Raw genomic sequence first — 27,985 nt, forward strand, 5'->3', positions numbered from 1 at the left:
ACATCCGATATGTACCAAAACCACTGTACAACTTCCTTTCGTCAACATTGATTGTGGAAAACCAACAGTAGGGCTATTCCAAGAGGCCCAGAGGCCTACATTCAACACCTGGTCAAGAATCAACAGCACATCATCTTCACATCCACATGGCAGGACAACGTTGCCAGCTAAAACCCCTTGATACGCTCTGTCTGGATTAGAAACATTAACCTTTCCCCTCCCACAGATTCCCTCAATCACACATTGTATGTAAAAAAAGGACTCGAGACAAGAGGTTAGCACTGACAAAGTAGAACACTTAGAAAAGATTTAATATTAATTAAAATGTACATCCTCTCTCCCAGGCCGGAACGCTGGTCTCTTGGGAAGGTCATACAGGGCTGCTGTAGATCCCTCCTCCATTGGTCTCTGCGTTGTGAGAATTAAGTAGTTTCATAGTAGTTTCAGGACATTGTTCCAAAAGGGTATATTTTTGTAGGTATTCCCATTTGCATTCCAAATCAAGTTCTGTGCTCTATTTCTCATTGTGAAAAACACACACTTGATTACTGGCGGTCAGAGAACCACTTATGTGTTCCAGAAAGTCATCACGCAGGGGAAAAAGAAAAATAGGGAAACTGCAGAATTTCTGCTCTCTTGCTCAAATTTTGCATGAACAAAAAACCACCACAAGTACACCCAGGACATGAAAATATATATACATATATATTCATGAAATATATATATACACACATGGTTATATATATATATATATATATATATATATATATATATATATATATATATATATATATATATATATATATATATATATATATATATATATATATATATACACACATGTATATGTATAGAAAACGTCTTATTTACTCCATTATGTACAATTTTCACAAGCAGTCCAGGAAAGATTTTCAGAGATGAAGCACGGCTTCATTCAATTAATACTCTGACCACCCCCCCCCCAAAATTCCTCAGATTCCAAAGTGTCAAATATCAGAAAAAAATAATCCAAGGGTACTCAAGCAATATTTTCAACCATTTCCCGTTTGAGACTGCCCAATCCTATGTCCAAATCTCCGATCCTGACCATCGGCCTAAGCGTACGACCGAATGTTGATGGACGAAGCAGAAGGTGGGTGGGGTGGGCGTGGCCGTCGAAGGGGAGATGCGTGACAGGCCAGTCCACACGGGAGAAGCGCTGAAGCTCTAGTAGATGACCTCGTAGACTGTGGCTTTCTTGTCTCCAGAGCCCGTCACGATGTATTTATCATCCGCCGAAATGTCACAGCTCAGGACGGACGAAGACTCCTTGGACTGGGCAACAACGTGAAAAGAACAAATATTAGAAGTTGGTGTTGGTACATATATATAATATTTTACTTCTAGGACTAGCTTGAGTAACATGTACAAAAAAGGGTTTCTGCAACTGACCTTTTTGGTCTTTGCAAATATTGAAAAATTAAAACAAAAAATGTTTTCCTGCCAAGGGACCACGCCATTAGCTGTCCCAAGTTGGGACAGCTAACGGCGGCCCAACTACTGTGATGTGCGCAATCGCATTTCAATACACTCATAAACTCTCTTCAGATAGAATTGTTGATTTCAGAACTAGATGTTTCAACACCGCTAAAATAAAGGAATCTATATTTCAACCATGTCACCTAAAGCAAACATTTCATACAATCCCATCAGCAGCAATGATGTTGGGTCAGCAACCTTTTTATTTTGGTAGTTCAAGGCAAATGAGACTAGAGCACATGCAGAAAGTTATAGTATTTTTCATTATGAGTTACCTGGAATATGCTCGCCCCATACGGAGTCCTCCAGGCATTGAGCAGGTTGTCCTTCCCCGTGCTGACAAACCACTTCCCTGGTAACACAACGGGAGAGTTGAAACAGCCAAGTGGACGCATGAAGCACACAAACTGAGACCACTAACTAAAGCTTCAAAACCAAATGCCTGCTAGCCTCTGGACCCAATTTCTAAGTTGTGGAAACATTAATCCTTACATTATGGTCACAAATGATATAACCTTCTTTACTTAAATATTAGTTCATAAACAAACTGTCTAAATTATCCTTGCATGTAGGCTAGTTTGCATTTATACCACCACTGTAGCAAAGTAACTATTGTCAACACAGGCTCCCAGTCTAGCTCATGAGCACCCCTTTTGGTGCTCACGATCGGAGTGAGCACGGAGTGCGGGAGCATGTTCACGCTTTTGCTTCCATATAGCACACCTTAATAGTTTAGACCACGAGGATCCCTCTTAGGTTGTCGTCTTTGTATCCTCTAATGTTTTTGTCTACAATGTGTCTATAAAAGTGCTGAGGATTCGTTGTCTCATCGAAAATGCTTGGTTAACGCTCCCAGTGTGTCTTTCCATGATCATGCTCCATAAAATCAAATATTTTGCCGTCAAGAAGTGTCCTACAAGGAATGATAATCATCAGTGTGTCACAACACATTAAACAAACAATCTTCAGCACAGTGTGTGTGTGTGTGTGTGTGTGTGTGTGTGTGTGTGTGTGTGTGTGTGTGTGTGTGTGTGTGTGTGTGTGTGTGTGTGTGTGTGTGTGTGTTTCTCTCTTTGCACATTAACTTACCGCAGTAGGCAAACTTGAGGGACAGAACACAGCTCTCGTGCAGGTGCAGCTGGTATTTGTCGGGCTTGGTGTGGTGAAGCACCTCCACGTTGCTGCTCTCCATGCCCACAGCCAGCCACTCCCCGGTCGGGCAGTAGCCCAGCGAGAAGATCTGCAGCACAGACAAAAGTGGGTCAAGGGGTTGCGTCACGTACGTCGCTGCTTACGATGAGGGCCCCGACTGCCAATATTACTGTGCTCTTTTGTAAGGAAGGCCTGCTTGCATCATAATGGCCTGGCCAAATGATCCTTCTTTAAGTTTTTGACTCGGATATTGGAAAAATATTGGAATACAGTGGTAGCTCTTTGGAACCCTCATAAATGACTACTCTGCACTTAAGAACAAGGAGGACTAACTTAGCCCAACTTCCCCCAAGACGTTTTGGATCATGCATACAAAAAAAAGGTCTCTCACAAGCGTTTATTGGATGACGTGGTGGGAGTGCGGAAGCATGTTCTCGTGTGTGTGTGTGTGTGTGTGTGTGTGTGTGTGTGTGTGTGTGTGTGTGTGTGTGTGTGTGTGTGTGTGTGTGTGTGTGTGTACCTGGGAGGTGAAGTCGTGCTGCTGGAGCTGCCGGCCCTCCCTCAGGTCCCAGGACCGGACCGTGTTGTCCAGGCCCCCCGTCCACAGCTTGGTCCCGTCGTGGGAGATGTCGATACAGCTGGCCCCGTCCGTGTGCCCCTGGAACTGCCTGGGGTTACAGGGGTACCCACACGTCACTAACACACAACCACTTCTAAAATCGCTTCAGGATTCTTTTGTTTTTTTTTAGGAATTGGTAAACGCATGATGTGCGTTCAGGGTTAGCGTCGCTAACCCTGAATTCCTATTGAGTTGAGAGCTGAGGCCAAACTTAGCATTGGCCCTACCCTTGGCGTAGCAGACCTCTCGAATTCTTCAACCTGACGCTGTGCTCAAAGTACAAACAATTTCAACTTTGCCACCAGTTGACATGGAGCCCTCAAAGCGCATCCAATCAGATTACAGCTATTTTTGCTGTTTTCTCATAACCAACCCAATTCTAGACAGAAAGAGACCCATTGAAGGTACACTGAACGGCTTTATTCATTTCTAAACCTTAAACCCTGATTTATGAATAAAAAGCATTGGCTGTATACAGAATGCCCAACATAGTTTAATTCCAAGGCTTTTCTGGACGCTCATCATGTTTTCAGTTCACTATTGCTAAACAAAGAACCGAAAGAACTCCCTTCACACGCCTGGAAATATCCATCCTGATGGCGAACGAACGAACACACACACACACACACACACACACACACACACACACACACACACACACACACACACACACACACACACACACACACACACACACACACACACACACACACACACACTCACTCTGCTTTCTTTCAGACCACGAGGCGTGTCGGGGGCGACCAAAACAGAAGGCGGGGCAACCGGCGCGTGTTCTGACCTGACGAGCGTCTGGTTGTGGAGGTCCCACACGGCGATGTTCCCGTCGGAGCAGCAGGAGAAGCACACCTTGGCGTCGGGGCTGATGGCCAGGGCGTAGCAGGCCGGTGCCGACGACGTCAGCTCCGCCTTGATGCGCGGCGTCGGGGATGCCAGGTCCCAGATGGTCAGTGTGCTGGCCTCGCCACCCACGATCAGGGTGCGGCCGTCGGGCAGGAGCTTGCAGGAGCGGATGTAGTTATCTCTGTTCTGGTGGAGACACGGACCGATGGGGAAAAGCTCATCATTAAAGGGGCAGATGACGCGAGATGAGAAGACAAACCGTGACCACCGTAATGGGCACCTCATTTCAGCTATCCCCAATTTCCTGCCAGGACGTTATTAAGACATATCTGACCAATTTTGTATTTCAACCCACTCATTTTTGTGTGATAACTTCGGCTACTTCCCTTTAAGTAGCTGTTACAAAGTATAAAGTGCTGCTACTCATTTTGTTTAATTTATTTCTAGGAAACTCCTACACTTCCAGCAAAGGTTAAATGATTAGCTTGACTATGCAATTACTATACATTATGAGGAAATCACAGAGGGTAGGGAATCTCAATAAACTAAGATAAAACTGAAGATCAGGCTCCACATTAGCACCTTAAACTGATGCAAGGTGGAATAGATGAAAGCGCACACCTCAGAGATCCTATAAACTTCGAGTGAATTACAGTGCCGCAGGGGTACGGCAGCGTGTGTGCGCATACTTTAGTGCATGTTGAGTGAACTTTACTAACTCCTTCAGCGAAGTTAAGTCCCATCCCTACTTAATACACAAGAGCAGCTTTTCGCTGACGAGTGAATTTTGCCTTTCTTTAAATGCAGCTCTTTCTGCAAAGGGTAAAAAAAATAAAAAAAGTAAAGTTGCAGTTGTCAGCTTTAACGAGAGAAAGAGAGAGCTTGTCAGGACGCTGACGAGTGAGCGAGATAGAGTGAGAGCGAGATCAGAGAAGCAGAGGTTCCTGGGTGAATTAAAACAGCACCCTGGTGGCTCCATAAGAACCCATCAGATGCTGACCTCACTTTAAATGGGCTGTGCGGGTGTAACAGAGTGGAGGCATCAAACTGAGCAGCCAGGAGTGGGGTAGTTATGAGAACGTAACGGAACCGGTAATGGCGTAATGTTAGACGGGGTCGGCCGATCAGAACATCACATTTCTTTTTCCCACATTAGCATTTTTCTTGCATTATATAATACATAGGATATAATTCCAATCTTAATTAAAGTCGATGAAAGCAAGTGTGGGTAAAATATACCAACAGACTCTCTGATTCAATTTATTCATGTTATTATTAAATATGCTAAACATACACTTGACAAAGAAACAAAATTGTCAAATCTAAAATGAGGGTAATGCACCAAACAAAATGAATATAAATAGGTAATGCTCACCAGGCAGTCGAGCTGGGAGACGGGGCTCTTGCTGCCCGGCTGGCTGATGTCCCAGATCTTCACGCAGCCCTTGCCGCCGGTGTAGACGTGGCGGGTGGGGTTGCTGATGGTGACGGCGCACACCACCTCACCGTGGCTTAGCGTGTTGATCTGCCGTGCGTGTCGCGGGATGCCGGGACCAATCAGCGCGTCCGGAGGGAAGGGCACCGGCTGCATCTGGCCGTCCGCGCTCACGTGAAAAGAATAAGCCCTAGCCCAGGGGGGAGGGTCAAGGGGTCAACGCGATGTACAGCCGACGGCTCGAAACACAACAGATATATTCACTTTTTTAATTTATTAAAAGGGCCTTCCAACAGCCGCTTGGTTATCGGGTTTTTTTTTTTTCCATAACCACACACTTTGTAAAAGAGGAACTTTTCCCTCACCATTCCCATTCCAACGTTTAATGCTGAACACTAAACAGTGGAAACGGGTCTGTTTGCGGAAACATGAGAACAAGATGGCAGATACTCACGGTTTACCCCCAGAGATGGAAGTGAGGCTGGCAGGGATGCCTTGGGCCCTCATGTGAGAATGGGGATCAAATCCAGCCTACGCATGCAGCAGGGGGAGAAGGAGCCCAACGTTAGCAAACAAGCCATTAGCCTGCAATGCTAAAATGCTGCTAAGCTAACAGTGAACTGTGCAGACATGGCTGGTCTAGTTCTGCAGCAGGCTGTGCCCCAGGGAAGCTCTGTTGCTTACATATGAAGGTACATTTTTCGAATCACATTTTTGCTTTAGGGGTTGATCAAGCAAAAGAGTGTTTTTAGGATCATGACGCCCACGTCACCATTGTTTTTTTGTGGTACACCACACCTGTGCCTAGCACTTATTTAATGATGCCTCCGGTTTTGCTGCAGTTTGTTTTTATCGTGCTGAATAGTTAAACGTATGTTCAACTATTAGCGCTTGGCATGTCTTACAAAATGTCCAACAACAACGAGAAGCAGATTTTGGCAGCGTTATGTAATAGTCTTGTTTAGTCCGTCGCTGTTCTGGTTAAAAGAGGACTATGACAGTCAAGCGACCAGCTACTTCATTCCCCACTCATTAGGGGAAACCGACGAGATGCCATCAAGACAATTCACAACTCACCATCGGCGGGCGTCCATAGGCGGCGGCCGCGGCAGCGCTCATCTGCGGCGAGATGTGAAGGCCAGCGTAGACACCGGGGTTCGTCAGGGCGCCGTTCATCTCGTGGTGGCTTATCATTTGGAAGGGCGTGCCGTAGGAGCCGGCAATGGACAGCGGCGGGCGCAGCGCAGGAGCGGCTGAGGAGGGGGTGGAATCATGAAGACACAACAGGCATCAGATATTTATCTATCGAGGCGTTTTGTTTGTCAGGGCGTGTGTATGGCGTGCGTGTGTCAAGTGTACCGATCGCGTCCATGCCCGGGGGCTTGCCCATGGCGAGGGGCCGTAGTCCAGGTGTTGAGCTGGTGCCGGGTGTGGGGGCCTCGTTCCTGGGTGTCGGGGTGTTGGACTTCAGCCCCGGCGTGGACGACTTGTCGTTCTAGGAGGAGAGGAGATTCTCCTTTAGCTCTAGCAATCTTTTTGTATTTTCTCATTTTAACCCTGAAGGATCGAAACGCAACCGTGTCCTGAAAAACCCTTTGCCCAGGAGGGCTGGAAAACAATCCCCTGAGGAGAGTAGAAAGTGGCCCCCGGTGGATAAAGGAAATCCTGAGAGGGGGGCCGAGCCAAAGGCACTGCTTAATCCGATCCTGCAGTGACACTTTATTACAGGCCGTGTCTGCGTTTAGCCATTTATTGGCTAAACGCATGCGGGCGTTTGCATGGGCTGCTACCTGTGCAGATGGATCGGGGTCAGATCGGCACATAGTTTAACCCTTTGCTTAGCGTCCAGTCCGGAAAAAGGCTGAACACCTCCTCTTAATTTGTCTTTGACGATCGTGGGAGAAAACGGGAACTTCCTCGGGTGAACGGCCCTAATTGAGCCACAGAGAATGAGAGCTACAGCATTTCAGGGGAGGCGGAGGCGGCCATTACGCAGCTCTGAGAGCTGGTGTCAGGCTACCCAGTCATTACATCCCACAGAGCACTGTGGACCACCGGCCGTACAGCTGTTTAATGTGTCTCTGAGATGGAGTGGAGCGATAGATTAAAGGATATAAAAAATAGGGGGGGATTACGGAAGACGGACCAGAGTCTACTGCTCCGGTGTCGCTGCGCCTCAGGGGTTACTTATTGCTTGGGGGAGGGGAGGACCCTAGGTGGAAATTGCCATTTATTGGCTAAGCTATTAAAGGAGATCAGGGGTCATCAGGGATCAATCCCCCACCCCGATGATACACCGCCCTCTTCACGCTCTGCCTGTGCCATCCACTTGGGCACTTGACCAAAGCTGCTTTACTCTCCCACCCCCGCCCGCCCCCTATCCATCTGAGCCACCTCCTCTTCTACGTCTACGGCCCCCTCATCGGCAGACTCACGTGGGCGTGGTCCTTGGCTTTGGAGGAGGGCGTGCTCCCCGACGACGTCACCGAGGCGGGGCTGTTAGGCCCGCCGTCCTTCTTCAGCACCCGCGATTTGTCCAGACCGTTCTCTGGCGGTGAGTGGGCGGGGCTAGCCCTAGGCGTGGCCGGGTCCTGGAGCCAGAGAGAGAGCGCGGGACACAGAGTGAAATAACAAGAGATACAAATACAATGACTCTGAGCCAACAGGCTAGAGGAAAGCCAAAGGCATATTTGGGAGTCAAACAACCGGGAGCCACGTGGGCAAATAATACAAACAGACGCAAGAAGACTTTCACACACACCCCAGGTCTCTTTGTCTGTACTAGGTACGTTTGTCATGACAGGAACAACTAGACCGTTACTCACATGCAAACGATTTACATCACGTTGGTTTTTTTTCTACACATTAGGTGTAAGTTAGGTGCATAAGCTGTGTGTGGTCTACCGGATCCTCACCTCATTGGACACATCCACCACTAAATCATCGCTCTTCTCTCCATCACTGTCCTGTAGGGGAGGATATAGCACACTCAGCACTCCTTATATACAGGAACCTATATCTGCAGTGGACTACGATCAACTCGATCCAAGTATAACACAGTATGGCGCTAATGATAGGGCAACAATGATTAGTCAATGATTCGATAAGTGGAGCAACAGAAATCTAATCTATTCCAATTTTGATATTCGCTTAAACATTCAAGTCCTTCATCAAGTACAAATAACAAATATTTGCTGCTTAATGTGTTGCAATTCAAATATTTGGTTCATAGATCATTGTAAAAGGAAAAAAAATAGTTTTTCTTGGCTGTTTGTCAAATAAGCTAGCAGATTTAAGACTTTGAACTCTGGTAGCTTGTGGACTTAATGATTAATCAAAAGAAAATCATCAATTGACAAAAAATAACCCTTAGCCCTATTGTGTCCAAACACACACCTCAATAATTAACTATCATTTCCGTGCTAAAAGGTCTAAAAATGCAACATAGTCTTGCAGGTCTTGCAGGTAGTGTTGTTTCGAATTCCACGGCTGCTGAGCAAGATAAAATGGCGGGAGCACTCACGTATCGACTCATGCTGTCCTTGTCGTCCACCTTGCGTTTCTTGTTGTCCAAGCCGTAGTCCGAGGAGCCGCGGTGCTTCTCACTGGCCGCGCGCAGGCTGTCCGACGGCGACACTGAGTTATTCTGCCCGGCAACACAACAACAAGCATCACGTTAGCAACAGTCCATCTGCTTTATTTTAAACCAACAGCCAAGAGGATCTAATGACGTGATATAACCACAACCGTATATCCACTGCCCACCTACCATATATCTTAAAGAAAAATTTTATATTAATATACATCTCAAAGCCAGCTAATAAACTCAGCTAGCTCAGAATTACTGAGTTTATGAATATTGTAGGGTCATGGGCCTAAACCCCACATGATTTTCCTCGTCAATAAATGTACATTTATTTAATAGATATAGTATAGATAAAGATTCGGCATTGCTGCTATGACAAACAAACACAAGAGAACGAGAGAGAGAGCGAGCTAAGCGAACTGGTTTGCATTTGGTTCGGGTCCTTTATATTGATATGCTTTACATGTGATCACCAATCGACCCGGGAGAGTAGTAGATCTGGGAGAGACCACCACTGAATGAAAAGAACTGGCTGTGGGTTTCACTTGTGGCTCCAGACAGCACAATAGCGACCATGGAGCAAGCAACCTAATGCTGTCTGAGAGGGGAAGTGGGGGATTGTGGGAAGGCTCTAACCAGCCAACAGCTAAGCCACTGGGGCATGGTGATAGGGGAGGGGGACGGGGTTCAGCTGAGCTAACACGTGTGCTTGTTGCTGGTGCACGGTGTAAAAACACAGCCAATGTGGTGAGACAAAATAAGACATTGAGCAAACACACACAAACACACAGGTGTTTACAAGGAGAAATTGATGATAAAAAAGCAGGCTATGTTGCTCAGAGCTATGTGAAGCATGGCTTTTAAACTGGAACTAAGTTATGTGAATATGACACGCATACCTGATGACACACAGCTAATCCGCTCAAAGAGCAACTCAGGCAACAGGCAAACGCCAACCAAAACAGCATGGATAAGAGGAGCCATTGTATGTGTGCGTGTGCGTGTGTGTGAGTCAAAGAACAGGAACCTGTGTGTGAGTGGCTTCAAAAGGACATAGTCGTGAGTGAAAAGCAAGCGATGAACTGCGTGAGTGAGAGTCCTTGTGAAATGGGAGGAAGGAAGTGAAGGAAGAGGGAGAAGGAGAGACGGGGGGGGCAGCCACCTCTCATCCGCCAACCCGGGGAACTTGATCAAGAGTGGCATGTGAATGGCAACAAAGAGAGCGGACAAAACGGTGCCTCAGCAAAGGGCCAAGAGAGTGACAAAGAGAGAAAAAGAGAGAAATAAACCGAAGCCAAAAAACCAGGCCAAAAACAGAGAATGGACTTGGAAGCCAGGTTGAGTTAGCTCCATGCTAGTGGGCATGGCCGGCCCGGCTGGCACACGCTCAGAAACTGCAAAGAAGGCTTTTCTTCCCGTCTTTTTTTTATAGTCTGGCCACTGATGCATTGGATCTGCCAACCAGCCAGACAGGCGGAGAGTTTGCGCGCCTGCACGAGTGTCTACGCGCCTTTGTGTGTACATGAGTGCAGGTGCACCGGTGTGAGTGCGTGCGTGTCTGAGAGAAAGACAGAGTGAAAGAGAGCCCTGAAGCCAGAGCAGTTTTATTTAATGTGCCATGCCAATACTCTTCAACAGCCTGACAAATCCCAGCCTGCACCAGTGTGAGCAGAGGGGGGACATCAGAATGTGGGTAAGGTGAGACAGAGACAGAGAGAGAGACAGAGAGCCGATCAGTGTTCAGTGGCATGTTGCCGCGAGACCACTGTGGGGCCCTCCTCTTGGACGTCACACAAATAATCCGACACACAAACACACACACACACACACACACAAACCCTTCAATGCCAACCCCGCCAATTACCACCATTTAATCCTTCCTCCAAATACAGACATGAATGTCCCAATTGTATAAACAAAAAAAGAAAGAATCGCTCCATCGACTAGAGAATCTACTGCTGCGATACAAGTGAAGTTCCAGCAACCGAGCGCGTAACATGAGGACGAAAGGTTGTCCCTGTAGACGGACGCCACCCGTCTGCGACGGGTGTCTCTTGGAGCACATTAACCCTGATGATCCCTATCCCATGGCCCAAAGAGAACTTGTGCATCTGTGTGTGTGTGTGTGTGTGTGTGTGTGTCGAAAGTGTGCGTCTGCATGTGTGTGTCGTTTCTAATCAGCACTAAGTTGGAGGAGGTAGACGGTTACGGTTTCTTTTTAAAGACATGAGTGGGCCCATTCAGGCTGGACACTCGGTAGCAATTCAATCGGTGAGCGCTGAGAGGAGAGATTTCGGCCATCTAATAAACAAAGACATCAGGCGTAGAGCAGAGCAGCGAGAGGTGGGGAGGGAGCGAGCGAGACACAGCTACAGCAGTGAGATAAATAAAGACAAATAAAGGAGGCTGATGTAGTCCAACAGAAGAAGAGGGGGGGGGGAGTAGAGCCGTGAATGAATGGTACGATCAATAAACAAGCCAAGGAGAAGAGAAAGCCGGATGGTGGACCCCGACACAGACTACAGTAAATCCATGGGGGGCGGACGAGGACATGCAAAGTCCCTTTTAATTGTGCTGAAATTAAAGACCCCGTCGGGGCGCTAATCCGCCACCAGTGATGGGACTCATTTTCCAGATGGATCCGATAGTGCCTTTAGATCTGGCCGCAGTTGAATCATTTTGTTATTTGATTTTGGTGAGCTTAGCAGAGCTACGCCCCACACCATTGGGCTTTTACACAGGGAGAAGGGGTTAACATGTGGTACTCGCATGCCAAAAGGAGCTCAGCACAAGGAACAAAGGAGACTTAGTAAGGACATGTAAAACAAAGAAATAGACATGGAAGGAACTTAAAAAGGACAGGGAACGTACCGTACTTGACTCGCGCTCTTTCACCAGGGGAATGGCCAGTGGAGAGTGAAAGGATGACGGACCAGGAGGGAGAAAATTAAAACACGAGTTAGTATGGAAGGATTAACAGTGGGCTACAGTAGGAATCTACAAAAGTACACCCGTCGACAACCACAGGCAAGGCACGCCGCATGGATATCGTCCAGGCGGTTGAACGCCTGGACGATATCGCTGCCGTCTTGTTCTCGACACCGAAATGCATTGTAACAACCTCCCACTCTACAAACACGGCCCACCTACACCGCAATGCATCGCTGCAGCCTCCCACTCCACTGAAATATCTCCACACTGATAAAAGAATAAATGTATTAAAAACAAATGTCAGTCAGCCCAGAAGGAATGTACTCCCACCGTGGGCGTTTCTAGCTTGGAATCCGTTCCTTGTGCGTATGTAATGTGTTCCCAGTCCTGGAAGTGTTTCTGTGAACGACGCTGTGTTTCCGTGTGGCCGGCTGTGCTTCTCCTCACCTCTGTGCTCCAGGTCGTGGTGGTTCTTCTCATCCTTGACAGGCAGATGGCCCTGGCTGCCCAGGGCCCCCAGGGCCAGCAGGCCGGAGCCGGCTCCGGTCACGGGGGGCAGGCCTGGGGGCTGGAGGCCTGACGGGTGGGGGGGCAACTGGATGGGGGGGCCGTGAGCAGCGTGAGAGAGGTGCTGGGCCTGGAGCTGCTGCTGCTGTAGTAGAGGGGGGGGGGGGGGGTGGGGGGTGGGGGGAACGGAAGACAGGACAAGTGGGTCGGGCTGGGAAGAGAGTCCATGACTGACGGGACGCGTTTCCATTGTTCTGTTTGGGACATGGCGCAGCTTGGCTGCTCGAGACGCTCCACCTTGTACTGAACCTGGTAGGGGGCTAACCTGGCTTCATGTCATTCCCTCTCTCTTTCAACACACTTTCCTTTCCATGAAGAAACCCAGGAAAATCTATATATCTATCAATAACCAGCAACAGGGCATGATAATTCTATGCGCCAGGCGTCGATCAATGACATTTCCAGTCAGATTTCTGGTACCAATGGGATACCAGTCAAGGCGTTCCCCTGTGCATGTCACGTTATTAGGCTTTTTGGGTTGGTGCTCTAGGTTCACGTTTGGTAGTTCCTGCAGCCAAACTACTACTGGTTTCTGCCCTACACCATCTTAAAACCTCAATATCTCTCAAGTACAATTCCCCTGGTGAACTAGGAGAGCTCAGCCAACCCTCCCGTTGTATGATGTTAAGCAGACACCGGAGAACACACACACACACACACACACACACACACGCACACACGCACACACACACACCTTATCGTCTGTGGGAGTGGAGACAAAGGAGTGAGAAGATGGACAGGAGTTAAAACATCCACTCAACCAACAGGGAAGAGAGTACTTTAAAACCAGGTTAAATAACACTTCCATCAACCCATCCATCAACTGCCTCTGAGAGGCAACAAAGGCAGAGGCAATACTGAGAGAAAAACAATCCTAGCTAGCGAGGAGATTTTTAGCTTATCAACAAGCCCAACAGCCATATTTGGGGAACATGAAGGAAACCAAGGAAACCGGTGTATATCTAAAGTCTTTATGGGGGATTAAGCTTTGTCCCCAAGCAGAAAAAACTAAAAAAAACAAAGCCATTATTCAAAAGGCTCATTATGTTGTGCTAGACCCACAGCGGTAAAATGGATAAGCCACGTAGCTGCAGCATTGCCAAATCGATATTGAACTGGTGCGCCGAGCCTAGGCCTTGTTGTGATGAAAGCGATAAAAAATGAGAACGAGGAGCGAGGGGAGGAGAAAAAAATAAAATGAGTGAGATAGTGGGGGAGGGAGGTTAAGAATCAGAAAATAACAAGGGAATGAAAGAGAGCGAGGGATTGAGGCAGCGACATCCCTGTTGAGTGTGCCTAATGAGAAAAGCATGCGGGGATGATCATCAAGAAGCCTCATTAGCAGACCATTGCTGAATAGAGCAAGTGAACAGAAAAAAGGAGAAAAAAAAAAAAGGGGAAGTACGGCGGCGTTGAAAGTGAGGAAAAAAAAAGAAGAGGAAAATAAATTGCTTCCATTTCAGTGTTCACGGTTAAGGAGCCTGGCTTCGTCTCACACTTATCTGTTTTTTTTCCCTGTTTCTTTTTTCATTAAGTGCAAAATGCCGTCTGGGCTTACACAACTTCCACGGGAAACATGCAATTAAAAAGGTAACCAGGTGAAGCAGACTCCCTGCAGAACCGGGCAGAATGAGCGGTAAACCCAGACGGGCTGACAGCGGAGCTAACAAGTCTGGAAACCATTGCCAGCTTCCCTTTCCCAACGACCTGCCAGGGGAGGTCAGGCTAGGGAAACATAACAGCCTTTATCTCTGAAAGGCTGCCCCGAAAAACCATTCCTGTTGACTGTGATTTACGATTCTCTCGTCAGTGCCATATTTTGCTCTTTTATGGAGGTCATTTTATAATCTAATCTCTTACCCATCAAACATTTATGTAGTCGTAGCATCGGTTTATTGTTCTACGGCCCTCTTGCTTAAGCGGATAGTGCCGTTATTATTAAGTTAACGGTTTCCACAATAGTTAACTAAGAACAATGTGGCTTGATGCTCAACACACTAGCTTGCTAACCACGTAGGCAATCCGCCTTGAAGAAGGTTAAATTCCAACCAGCGGTCCTATGGCGCAAGCCATTCCCCCTCTACTTTAACCCACTTTTAGTCTCTCTTCACTGTCCTGTCCATGAAGTCACAAAAAAATGCCTAAACACTGGAGGAATTCAACAAAAGCAAAGGAGGAAAAATTAACGTTTGTCCTCCCCCTTTTCAAATAGCATGCACACAGTAGAGCCAAATTCATTCCTTCACTCTTTGTCCACCGCTCTTTGTTTTAAACACGTTTACAATTAAGGCTAAGTAAATAAGTAATGAACTATGCCTGTAGCTGATTGTGATACTGTTTAAACCGTGGTTAAAAGCAGTGGTAGCAAGTGAAGCTTGTCAAAAATGCCATTTCAAGTTATATGCCCAACAAGCTGCAGCTGACACAGCAATGTCAACAGAACAGGAACAGTGTTCCCCATTTACGTTAGGGAGAGGCAAAAGTACTTTGTAGTCTTAAATAGTGACCTGTGCTTATGACTAAACCTCACTGACTCATGTTTAGTCAGGTGTGGCTCACACATGATCACGTTTGAAGAGCAATGTATGCAAACCAGAAAGACTCGGTTCCTTGCAAACAAAGTGCGAGGTCAAGCAAGGAAAAAAAACAATGATAAGTAGGTATTGTAAAGGTTGACGTTCTGTCTCCGGCAGATAAGAAATAGAACCAAGGACTGTTGTAGTTGATAGATAAGATTAAATGCCGACAGTTACTGGCTTTCTCACCATTATCAAACAACAATCCAGTCTTAAAGCTGCTGTAGGTATGATTTGAGGGATGCAGAATGGAACAGAAGAGAGAAAGACATTACAAATAAAACACCCGAAACAAAACACGCCCTCCGATTCAGCTCGCTCCCTCACTACGTTTCTCCAAACGTGACAAGAAAGACAGGCCAAATCAGGATAGAAATAATACCATGATTGGCCAGAAATGAGCCATGAGTAGTCCATACTCTTATCAGTCTTAAACAGAGGGAGGCACAATCAACCAGGAAATATATTCTAGTAGAGCATTTCCCTCACTCAATAGCTGACCGGGTGGCTACGGTATTTCTAACAAATGATGAATGATCTGAAATATTACCTAAAGCAAACTCTTAGATTGAGTTCCAACGCACCTGAGGGTACCAAGTACACATACAATTATTTTCCTGTTTTTTGATAGATACAATTTTGTAATGCTGTCGACATGTCAAAACATGCAATCAAATTACAGCCTCCGTTTTGCCACAACAATTACCATTCCTCTGCATGAACAAATTACCAAAAATACGCTTGTGTTTTAGAGGTCTACAAGTTTTTCCTGTTCAATGAAAGGCCACACATAATGGTATGCGTGTGCTTTGAGGGGGCAGGCATCTGCGGTTAGCGGCCGGAAGCGCTAAAGCAATGTATTGTTTATTGGCAAACAGTCACCTTTACTGTGGTGTGGGACAGGGTGAAAGGTCCTGCATTCCCTCACATAACACCGAGACACATAGCACCTGGGGGCCCCTTTCTGGCAGCCATCCAGCAGGGAATTACACCGCACTTATGAGGACTACTGTAGCAGGCTGGCAGGCGCGCGCACACACACACACACACACACACACACACACACACACACACAAGATTGATCACCTGCCATGTCTTCCAACTAATTAAACCATTTTTTCCCTTGCATGTGTTCTCACACACACATTTTTATAAAGTGTGTGTCTGTTTCTGGCAAGAAGGTGGAGCGGGTGTCTGCGTGCCTGTCTTAATGGAGCATGGGGACAGGAAGCAGCCAGCGCTGAGACAGTCATTTGAAAACACCAGAAGTAATTATCTTGGAAACAGGGGTTGGGTGAGGGTGTAAGGGGGGCTGGAGCTCCTGGCTCATTTCCCGTTAATTGAATCTCGATATCTGCCTCCGATTAGACGGGACCTCTACTACTAGCGCCTAGCCGCTGGCTCACCACTATAACCGAGAGGGCCAATCAAAAGGCCCAAGCCGTCCATCTGGGTATTGGAAACAGGCAGGCCCCTTTTAGCTTCTAAACGAGAACAGATGGTGTCGATCTCAGGGAGAGAGAGAGAGAGTGGGTGGTTGGGGGAAACCAATCACTGGCTATCCTGTTGACAGCCTAGAGGTGGATGGGTAGGGTCAACCACATGTTCAGATTCAGGGCTAGACCTGTGATTTTGAGTCAGCAGATTTTTATTTACATTTTAATGGTTATCTGACCATATTTTTACCTTTGTATTCTTTTATTTATAAAAAAAACGGGACATCATCTATACTAACTTAACTCATGCAACAACTGAGGAAACATCCAGCCCTCGAGTCTTAGGACTCATGCTCAACCCGAGTGTGTACCGCGCAAATCCCTGTTCCAGCCATGATGCTATCTGGTATCTTAGCCGCTTTAATTCCCTAATGCTATCGGGTCAGAGGTAGGGGCAAGTCTGCTGGCTGCAACCTCTTATCCAATTAAAGCAGTCCAGGCAAAGGCTGAAATCGGAGACAAACGCTGATCTGATCATGGCCTGACAAATGCTTAATCATAAGCGGTGAGCCGGCCTGACCTGCCAAAAATCACACTGTCACTATTGCATGAGATGTGATGAAACCTTTCTAAACTTTTTTTGTGTAGTGTGATCTTAACTTTTTTTTTCTTATCTACCCATTCCAAGCCTTTTATTCAATTATTGAGCACTTATGCTCAATTTTCATACCTGTTAAAGGTGCAAAGCGTAGAATTTAGTGGCATCTAGCGGTGAGGTTGCAAATGAAAACCAACTGAATATATCACCCCCTTACTGCTCTTTTTCCAACACCTGTACTAGATAATTTAATTGAAACTTGTTTCTATCAAAAACGAGTTGTCTCCAGAGCCGTTGGTCCATTCAGGGCTACTATGGAAACATGGCAGGCCCCGGCAGATTACCTACTCCCTATGTAGATTTAAAGTACTCATTCTAATGTAATGAGAAAACAGCAATTCTTATTCACATGGGATACTATACTAACTATAAACACTTATGACCTCTATATTTCATTTCTGCCAAGTATGTCTTGCCAGATGCCACTTAATTCTCCACACTTCACCCATTATTATGTTTCATCCTTTTGTTATTATGATTATCGTCACCATTTCACAAACAATGCAAAAATTCATTCAAAACTTTATAAACCAACAGAAACGGGGGCCAATCTGCACGACTTTAGCGGGTGATTATGCTGCCGTAAGTACATTGAAAACAGGGAAGATCCAAATTGATGGCTATGTGAACTCCCGACAACTTTCAAATGTGATGCCCTTCCCACCAAGCAATCTAACTGAATCTCGCTAGCTTATCGCAAATACCCTAGTGCTGCCTGAAGAAAGGTCTCCACTGACTAAGAGCTACCACTCAGTGTTTGCGTGCAGATTTGCCCCCCTGAATCCGAGGTGAACTGAAGAAAAAAAGAGGAGTATACACACGGTTAGGGGTAGATTGGGAAGTCCACGTACCCCGATGATGGCATTCAGCTCGGTCATAGTCACCTGTTTAGCTCGTTCTACAGCCTGGGCCACCTGCTGCTGGTGCTGACCAAACACACATACAGACACATACACACATATTAAAACATTACATTATGTTACCCTGAGAATCGTAAAAAAAGAGATAAAAAAGATTAGCAACCCCTGACACAATACCCACACAACATCAGTAGTAAAAGGACAAAGTCAGCTAACTGCTACATTGTACTACAGTACAGTTATATTAATTGCAACACTGCCTGACACAATCTGTAGCTATTAACTACAATGCTTGATTGGCAGTGACTATATGGACGCCGATTGGCCAATTTTAAGAAAGACGGGTAAAATCCTGTCTGTGATGCATGTCCTACACAGAAAAGCGTGACTGGTCATTTTCGTGTTTGACAGAACTGTCTAAATGTCCATTACATAAACACATGTGCTTTTCTTGTACAAATAAAATTAATAAAAATAGGATTCTCTTGGCATGCTTACCTCTTGTGACAAGAAAGGCATAATCTGAGCCAGGATTGCATTGAGACGCTTGGCAATCTCAGTCTGTAGGAGAAGAGAGAGAATACACCATCAGCGACTATAGGTACTCGCACAACAAAAGTGACTTCCATATATATTATACATGGAAGATATATTTCTCAGAAGCACACAAATACTCAAAACACTTCAAACAGAAATAAAAAAAGGTCCAAAAGTCCATCTGCTCCCCGTAATTGTTAACTAAATGCGAGCCGTCCCTGATCGCATTTGGTCCTTCCTCTGTCCTGCCCTCTGGTAGACGGGCCCTTATTTCATTAGGAGGCTCAAATATGCTAATGCCATCTGGCTGGAGAGAGGCTAATCAGGGCCATACTTCACAATTACTGCCCGTGGAGGGAGCTGGGGTCTGGGGCCAGACAAGCTAACTCGCCGGCCTTATCCATCAGGGCTCATGCTGGCTTGCCGAGAGCAAAACGGGATAGAAAGAGTCTGGAGTGTAAGAGGATACCCGGGTACCTGAGTGAACGAGGAGCACTTTACGGAGCTCGGGATGGAAAAATAGATGCGCAAGCATCCAAATGTCCAATGGACCCGACACGCCATATCCATTTGCCCTTTTTAAGAAAGCTCCGGTTTCCACCGAGAGGAGACGAGGGTGTGGGGGGGAGAAGCACAAACGCACAGAACAGGACAAAGGGGGAGATGAATGAAACTGGAGAGGTGGAGAGAAGAGAAATAGGGATGTATTAAAAAAAAACTGCTCTGATTTGAAAGCAGAGTAATGTGGTTTGACCGAAGCAGGAAAGGTGAACTAATTGATTTGAAGGGATTATGGGGGTGATGGTCCAGTTGTGTGTGTGTGTGTGCTCGTGTGCGTATATTAGCACGACTGAATTCCGGTCATTTGCTCCCCTAACCTTTTGTTTGACTGTGAAAGTAAAGGGCTGATAACGGTTCCACGTTCACGCAGCGCAATGACCACGCAGTCGCTCCGACATAGTCATGCAGCGTTTTGGTTCTGCGTCGGGTTGACGTGTCGCTCTGCATGTCCGTGGTAAAGAGAGAACAACTTGAAAGCTGAATACAACTCAAACAATGTGCAACAAAAACACAAGATAGGCTAGTTGATCGTCGTTTGCATTATTTCAAAGTCTATGATGACGGATTACTAGAGAGTAAAAAAAAAAAAGTTACGCTATGAAGGCAAAAGTTCAATATTTTGCCAATGATTTTTTACATACAAAGCGTATTGCCGGAAATAATATAGTTAGCGGACCAATCACAGCCCTTGCGCCTGCGTCGCCGCGACTAAAGGTTACAATTTTTGGGAGGTGCACGTCAGGCCCTTGCGGTGTCCAAAGGCGGGTCCGCAAGGACTTAACGAGTCTGTAACCCCCTTGGGTTGCGTCAATGTGGAACCATAAAGAGCCCTTAATGGAGCACAGTGGAGAGAAGAGAGGGAGGTGGGAGGGAAATGGGGAGGGGCTATTGGCTTCTGCCACAACTGTAGTGTCACTCATTTTAGGTCTGGGGGGTTGGGGGCTGTCATGAATTATCTCACAACCCTCCCCCTGTCTGACCCTAAGCCCCGTGCTCCAACCCCCTCCTGTACAACACATTGTCCTAATCTCCTCTACAGCGCCTCCCCCCATCTTTCCTCATCCTTCCTCAAAATTCCTCTCCATCTTCTGTTGCTGGGGCAACGCTATCTGCTGCGGCTGATCGTTATGTAAATTGGACTGGGGCCCCTGACCAGAACAGCCTGTAAAATCATATTAGACGCACAGAGGCAGGTCATTAAATTGAATTTTCGGCCCGTCAATCTGATCGGCACGGGAAATTAATGAGGGATAACTGGGGGGGATTGGAGGAGGGTGGGGGAGAGAGAAGGAGAGCTTTAGAGGGAGGGGCTGAGATGGTAGAAAAGAACAGGAGAGCTAGACTCATGGGACACAGCCATCATTGCAACAGCATACCACTGGTAACCTTAAAAGGTCATGCGTTCAGTGAAAAATCATCCATTTGGTTGACTCAAATCAAACCATTTGAAAAGCAAGCCCCCTTTCTCTATTGGATCTGTTACGTTTATTTTTGTGTTTCCATCTGTTAACAGGAAAGGATAATAGGTATACGTTTATCGGAATACAAAATAAATAAACAGACCATGCCAATTGTTTCTTCCATGTGCAGACATTTCTTTGCAAAATGCTAGACTATGCTACACAAAGGCTTTAGACACAAAATAACTATTTTAGAGGTGGGGCATTTTTTTTTCTAAGTACACGACATCCATGACAGCACACAATCTTGAATGACTTCAATTTGTCCTTTGAGACACCAATTTTCCCCAGAGTGCATTTAGATGCCACAGAGACAGAAGCTGGAAATAAGCGTTGTCAGTTAAAGCCACTAAAAAACAAGCCCTTGAGCCGGCAGAGGCTTTTCCCCGAGGCTCCACATTGCAGGTACTCGGGGGTTGGTCTAGGAGTGCCAGTGCTTGGAGAGGGCCTCCCTCTTCCTCTCATTTCTCTCCCTCATCCCGTCTTCAATGGTGGGGCACCAAAGCACCATTTGACTGTTTGACTCCGTAAACGTGGAGCTTCCTCTCCCAACGTTACTGATGCTCAGAGTTAAGATGACGCACTACGGCGAGAACTCGGCTGGCGTGGAACACACTCGGGGACACACTCACCTCCAAGTGAAGGCTGCTGAGGCGGCGTAGCGACCGCGCACTACTAGGCTAGCGCAACGTTTACTAAGGATAACCACACGTGGCCCGCGCAATCCACACATCGTCGCAAAAAAACCCCGGGCCTCTTTCCTGCCGATGTGTGCACCAAGCAGGGGTTCAAAGACTGATTTTGTCTGGTGTTGTCAACAATCAGCTGACGTAGTACAAAGACGTGTGGCTGCAATAGAAAAAGCTTTTGCTTGCATTTCACTACACCACAACAATACACACAAAAAAATAACACTGGTAGGCTGAATAAACACATTCACCGGACTCTGCTCGTGTAGTCGACCGACGATAATAATGGCCGCCTTTGCCTCCATTAACCTCCCCAGTGCCCCTGATAGAATGCGTGTGTCCTCTAGTTTGCTTTGAGCCACAGCCAAGTCGGACATCACCACCTCTGCGAATAATTCCAAGACTTCGGTATAAATTATTCATTCTTGCAAACGCTTTTCCTCTTGCTCACCCGCTCTCCTGCCCTCTCCTACAACCCCACTCGCACCCTCTCCCTACCAGCCAAACACAGCGCCGCGTCGCTTTCCCTTAGAGAACCACTTTGTGGCCCTCATCCCCTTCTACCACTCCTCGTTCTCCACAAGTGCTCCATTGTTTTTAATTAGGAGACATTTATGTGGTTGTAAAATAATACAATAAAAGAGACATATTTCAGTCAGTGACCGCAGTAAGAGCTGGAGGGAACACTTGATAATGTTCTACAGCACAGCACAAAGCCAAATTTCAATCCTACGACTATCAGTACACCTTTCTAGCTATACGTTTTTTGTTTCACTGCATTTGCCAAGAAGGGGAAAATAATACAAGCATCCAGGTAGCATACTTGAATGGTTTCTTCACATTACAGCAGGGATAAATGACACACACACACACACACACACACACACACACACACACACACACACAGTCAGCGGGGCACACTGTAGAGGCAGCCTAATGAGCTGCGCTAATTAAAATCACTTATTGACAGCAAAGAGGGCGATTACCTCCGCCCTGCACTCTGCACCATCGTAAGAGACGCTGTCAAAACAAATCACCCCCCAAGCAGCCATACTGAGCCCCAGTACTGCTTGCTAGTCCTCCCTCATCAGCAAGGGTAAGCCCGCTCTCGCTTCCAATTACTACCCGCGCGCACGTGTTTATAACCTAACCATAAAACAAATGTAAATATACATATATATTTGTTTTATGGCGCTGCCGTACCAAATACGTCGAGTTTCAACGTACATGTTAACGTGCATGCGTATATTTGTGGGTGTGCTGCTCATCCTCTTACTCTCTCCCGCCAGCTTCGTAGCTTTCTCTGGAGGGCGACGGCAAAAGCACTGGCTGCTTTGGTCCCCCTCCCTTCACTACACAATAAATCTTCAACACAAGGGAAGTAATATGCCTGCATCCAATAATCCAGCCTCCCTGCTACCGCCCCTGTCTTTCTCCACACACACACACACACAAACACACACCTGCCCCCCCCCCCCCCCCCCCATCCAATAATGGGCACAGCCGAGGGCTGTCTGTTTACCTCGCGCTGATGTCATCACAAACACTCGTTCACCGGGGATGAAGGAGTGGGGGTGGGGGAGATCATGCATAATTCACGTCTGTCTCCGTCAAAGCCGTGGCCTTTTTATTGATAGACGGGGGTGTGTGTGTGGGGGGGGGGGGGGGGGGGTATGTGCATGCTGGAGCATGGGGGAGGAACAGTCGATTAACCTGTTTACCCTGCGGCACCTCCTGCGACCACCCGACACAAGCCCAACCTCGCTGTTGATGACTAGTGACAACCCGCTCCTGAACGGGGGAGGGGAGGCAAGTAGGCAACAGGCCGCCCTAATACGCAAATGGAGGGCTCCTTTACATAGGTGCCATATGCAGACATCTACAGGAGCGCACCTGTGAGGGCGCGGGTGTGTGGTCCGCATCCCCCCGCCCCCCCCCCCCCCCCCCGACACACACGGCTGTCTAACTAGGTCATCTACCCCACGACGCCATTAACCTTCTAGATCTGTGCGATGAAGAGACCCCCATCTCCCCGAAATACATTTTCATACATCATACATCCCCGCTAATGAAACCTGGGCCATCATCCGAGGTAATCCATCAAGGGGGTTGGGGAGCAACCAAGAAATATATGGATAGATACCGTTGGGGGGGGCGGGGGGGGGGAGAGAGAGAGAGTGTTTAAAGGGCAACGGTGGGGGCGAAATACAGAGAGAGAGAGAGAGAGAGAAAATGATGATAAGGCTAAATGACAGGCCCAAGACAGTTAGTCTGCCTGCAGCACTGGGGCAAGTCCTTCTGCCCACAGTGAGGCACACGCTACATTGGACCAGTTCACAGCTTCAAAAACACTTGCCTGTGTAGTAGTGGTATAGTAGGCCTTACGGTGGATTTGCATGGAAGTGGTTTCCACTGAGCTACATGGACTAGACCCGCCGGTGTGTTCTGGAGGGATGTTCATTCCTGGGTGGCAGCTGAACTAATGAGCCTTTAGCCTCACTGGCACCAGGCGGGGTGCCCTATTGTGCACGACCCTGTGCTAACATGCACAGGCGCACAGTCATTGCCAGCGTCCATATATGCAGGGGGAGAATCCATACACACACCATGGGAGAATGAAATCCTCCTTCCTTCCCCTTTCCTTGTCTGCCAACCCTGCCTCGTCTGCCAAACCTTTGCCTTTAATCTCGTGGAGGTGAAGCCCATCAGACAGACGGCGCTCCTTTGTCTTGTTTGCTTTTGGAGTGTGCACGTACCCATGAAGAACCCAAAACAAGCTAGCTAACAAGCCAGCCAACAGAGCTCATCACGGTTCACACACACACACACACACACACACACACACAGACACACACACACAGACACTTTCTGACAATGAGTTACATACCTGTTTGTGCATCTCAATGTTGAGCCCATAGGACATCTCGTAGTACTAACAAACAAAAATGAAAGAGTGTTACTCAAGTGTTACTTGAATGGAAGGGAAAAACAGAATCCTGGATTACAATGATGCCTTATGTGCCTAATACTCGTTCACTACGAAAGCACAGCATAAAATGAAAGACACATAACCATCGTCTACGTTTCCTTCATCAAAGAACATTTGTGTTCAACAGTACACAGGGTGTATAACATAGCGGTTATGAACCCACACAATTGCTTGCATTTATTGTTGCATTACAATGACCGAATCATTACCGGATAAGAACACTTGTGTCTGATAGTAATTCAAATCAGAATAAAATATAATATAATGAGACAAAAATCACAGCAATATAGTCCTCATTTAATGTTCTCTTACATGTATTCTGATGCCCTTGGGTGTATTAAAATGTATATGGAACACTGCTATTAGCCTGTGAATCCAATGGTCAGACAACCAGAATCAAGGCAGGCCTGTGGGTATATCTTACAGACTTTGCCCACCTTTCATTTTTAACATTGTTTCCCACCCCCTAACCCTGGTTCCTCGAAGTGCAATAATATTTAACAAACGTACTGCAGCATTTGGTTAAAGTCAATCGTTGCGTGTACAAACAAGATAAGCACACACATTTGCCCTTAGTTGCATAATTTGCAAGATACCGCATTTACTTTTTCCGAGTGTTTGTCGACTGGTATATTTTGTACTACTGTGAACCTTTGAATGGGATCAATGTTGCGGTGAAATGGTAAGCACCACTTCTTTTTTGCTGTAGTTGACACACAGAGCACTTTGACCCAAACTCGAGACACTTCCGTGGGTTTAATTTTACCCGTAACAGCCATGAACATGTCCCACAGTAGAAACCCACCGTCACGGGAAAACTACAGTCCACAGAAGCATGACTTGACTGAAAACAGGTATCCAAAATATGTAACAAAAGCTAAAAGCGTAAAGCTTAAAGCTAAGGCTGCATTTGGAGGGTTGGGGGAATCCCATGATTCACCTTGGAAGAGTTATAAACCATACAAAAAAACTCCAATAAAACGTTCTGATTATTGTACCCATCCAGCAGACCGATCATTAGCCCCGTGGGGGAGGAAAGAGTGGGTGTGGGAATGGGGGGTCATAAAGAGGACTCCAGAACAAAAGGCTGGTGGAGGCCAGTGGCTGTTCACATCCCACACTGATTGGACGTTTAAACCCAAGTTGGATTTCACCCTCCGTCCGCCATAGCTCACAGCAGACAGAAACACATCCATGCCCTTCTATCGGATCATAATGCCAGTATATTTTAACAACAATGCTAGCATGCAGGCACACCGCTACTTGTTCACTTAATGCTAATGCTAAAAACATTCGTGACGGCCATGTTGTCCGTTTTCCTTACCATGACATAGTGGCGCTGCATTTCTGTCTTCTCATTGGCCAGCTTATCGTACTCCACTTTGAGGCTGAGAGAGGGAATGAAAAAGGATTGGAAAGTATAAACATCGGTGAATATTTGTGGGGTTGTTTTTTTATGTAATATGTAATTTATATATCTTTGTGTAGTAAAGAGAGATAAAGCACATATACAGCACAGATGTAGACTCTACAGATAATACCAGTGTATGCTACACGCATGCTCCAAAAAGGCACAAATTAGTAAAAGTTAATGCCTTCTATGTTTGTAGGAAATGAAGCAGTTTCTTCATTACCTGTGGTACTGGGCTTGCAGAAACTGGAATTCGTCTTTAATTCGGTCACAGGACTCGGCCACTGTAAACTTAAATCCAGGCTGACCTGGCTGGTGAGGTGCCTGCAAACGCATACATCATACAACTGCTGTAAATGACCCGGCCACACCCTTTTTGCTCTACCAAACCACAAACACATTTTTGTCCATTCGCCAGAGACCAACGACTCAGCGTTGTTTTATGGTCTCATCTTCCCTTTAGCGCGTAACCTGTTTTTCCCCCTCCGGCTGAATGGTGGTTTGTCTGTGTGCACTGTTAGCTGTCCAAGTGTTCCCAAGAGCCCTGCCTGGCGGTTGCTTTTATAATGGTGGGAAGAACTACTATCACTCAACAGCGTGTGCGATGACAGAGGCGGGTCATTGAACGCTCTTCAAAGCACACTGTCGAGGGGTAGGGGTGGTGGGCTGGGCAGGAGAAGATATTTTCATTTGTATTGTGGATTTTAGAGGATTTTGCTGGGGAAAACAACGTCTGCACATCTAACCAACAATAAATAAACTTGGAGATTAAATTACGCAGGGCGATTGTTGGAAATATGGCGATAGTTATTTGACACACACATAAACAGAGGTGTGTGTGTGTGTGTGTGTGTGTGTGTGTGTGTGTGTGTGTGTGTGTGTGTGTGTGTGTGTGTGTGTGTGTGTGTGTGTGTGTGAACTCAACGTTCTAACCATAAATAGTAAGGCGCAGCTCACGAGCTTGCTATGACAAGCTAATTAGGCTACACTTTGAAGGCGGTGCGCGCGGCGCACACAATTCACAAATGGTGACAAAGAGCGCTACTTACCGGATGCCGGCCTTGTGGATACATGTCGAATCCTCCTCACGAGTAAACAGGGGTTTTTTTTCTCCCGCTGTACCGCTGAACGTGCGGTAATCACCGCCACCCCTCCCTTCACACGCAGGATGGCGGCGGACAAAGCACCGTCCTCGGTTGTCAGGGGTACTCGTCGACCCCAATGACTGGATGTCCCCGGGTCCTCGATTGCCTATGTTCTACTGTATCGACACAGAGAATATAACATAACTTACAATTTAAATCAGAATCCACCTTACGATCGCCACGTTAAATGAGCGCCGACATCGTTTGTTTTGTCAACTAAAATCGAGCCGATTCGGCTGTCCTTATTGTGTAGGCTATTCATTGGTTATACTGCGAAACGGTCGCAACAAATGTGTTATTACAATATGTAGGCCTACACTACACTCCAAGTTAAAAGCCGTGATCCACAAAAAATGACAGAACCATCGAACATGTGGAATTAAAAGGCATTTAACAAATAGGAAGTCGTTTACAACCAGAAAACAGATGCAACGGTAGTTTTGGGTCCGGAAGATCATAAATAGCCTACAAGAAGCTGCACTTTCAAAGTGGGCTGCCATAAAGCCACACCAACACCCGTCTAGTTAGCGGCTCTCTTCATGTCGCCCCCTTCTTTTTTTTCTTTTTTTACCTTTGTGTCGAATGATTTCTCTCCTCGCATGTAGTTCTGTGTCCACAGAAAATGTTAAATATCCTTCGCGTATAACCTTCCACGGTGACTGATATGGTAAAAACTCAGTCGGATTTGTATGTAATTCGAGGTGCCCCTCACGAGTCCTTTGAAACCCTATGGTGATCCCGAGGCGCAGCACGACCTGGTGGTGGAGAATGTCTCTCCGTCCAATCGGACGGCGGAAACCCCTCGAACGAAAAGAGTTGTTGACCGCATAGAACTTTAAAGAATGCTTGTATCGTCTCCAATGATACCACACCCGAAGCCCAGTTTGTGAAAAAAACAAAACAAGAAAATCGTCTAAAAGAATGGTGATTTGAGATATCTTCGTCGTTCCGACATCTGCCAATTGCTTGCATTCGTTTTCGCCGTCCCTTGCTG

General features: G+C 46.7%; 1 protein-coding gene across 5 annotated transcripts; it reads right to left on the reverse strand.

Moving 5' to 3' along the window:
- Positions 1 to 843: 843 nt before the first annotated feature.
- On the reverse strand, positions 844 to 27,985 carry tle3b (TLE family member 3, transcriptional corepressor b). 5 transcript variants are annotated; one of them, XM_079736739.1, is made up of 21 exons: positions 27,563 to 27,985; positions 26,896 to 27,107; positions 26,070 to 26,170; positions 25,760 to 25,823; positions 24,334 to 24,378; positions 18,698 to 18,760; positions 18,224 to 18,265; positions 12,550 to 12,751; positions 12,043 to 12,059; positions 9,109 to 9,231; positions 8,501 to 8,551; positions 8,021 to 8,176; positions 6,945 to 7,080; positions 6,663 to 6,838; positions 6,040 to 6,116; positions 5,526 to 5,775; positions 4,089 to 4,336; positions 3,191 to 3,338; positions 2,608 to 2,758; positions 1,794 to 1,870; positions 844 to 1,314 (listed from the first exon to the last, which is right to left on the reverse strand). In XM_079736739.1, exons 2-21 carry the CDS (start codon positions 26,917 to 26,919, stop codon positions 1,207 to 1,209), a joined length of 2,259 nt encoding a protein of 752 aa, XP_079592865.1. In that variant the 5' UTR covers positions 26,920 to 27,107; positions 27,563 to 27,985; the 3' UTR covers positions 844 to 1,206. The 5 variants fall into 5 exon arrangements, with proteins under 5 accessions (XP_079592865.1, XP_079592864.1, XP_079592863.1 ...); XM_079736738.1 differs by having other exon boundaries at positions 12,550 to 12,754; XM_079736737.1 differs by having other exon boundaries at positions 12,550 to 12,754; positions 18,191 to 18,265.

Source organism: Pollachius pollachius, assembly GCF_949987615.1.
Source record: "Pollachius pollachius genome assembly, chromosome: 5".
Classification (NCBI taxonomy): Eukaryota; Metazoa; Chordata; class Actinopteri; order Gadiformes; family Gadidae; genus Pollachius; species Pollachius pollachius.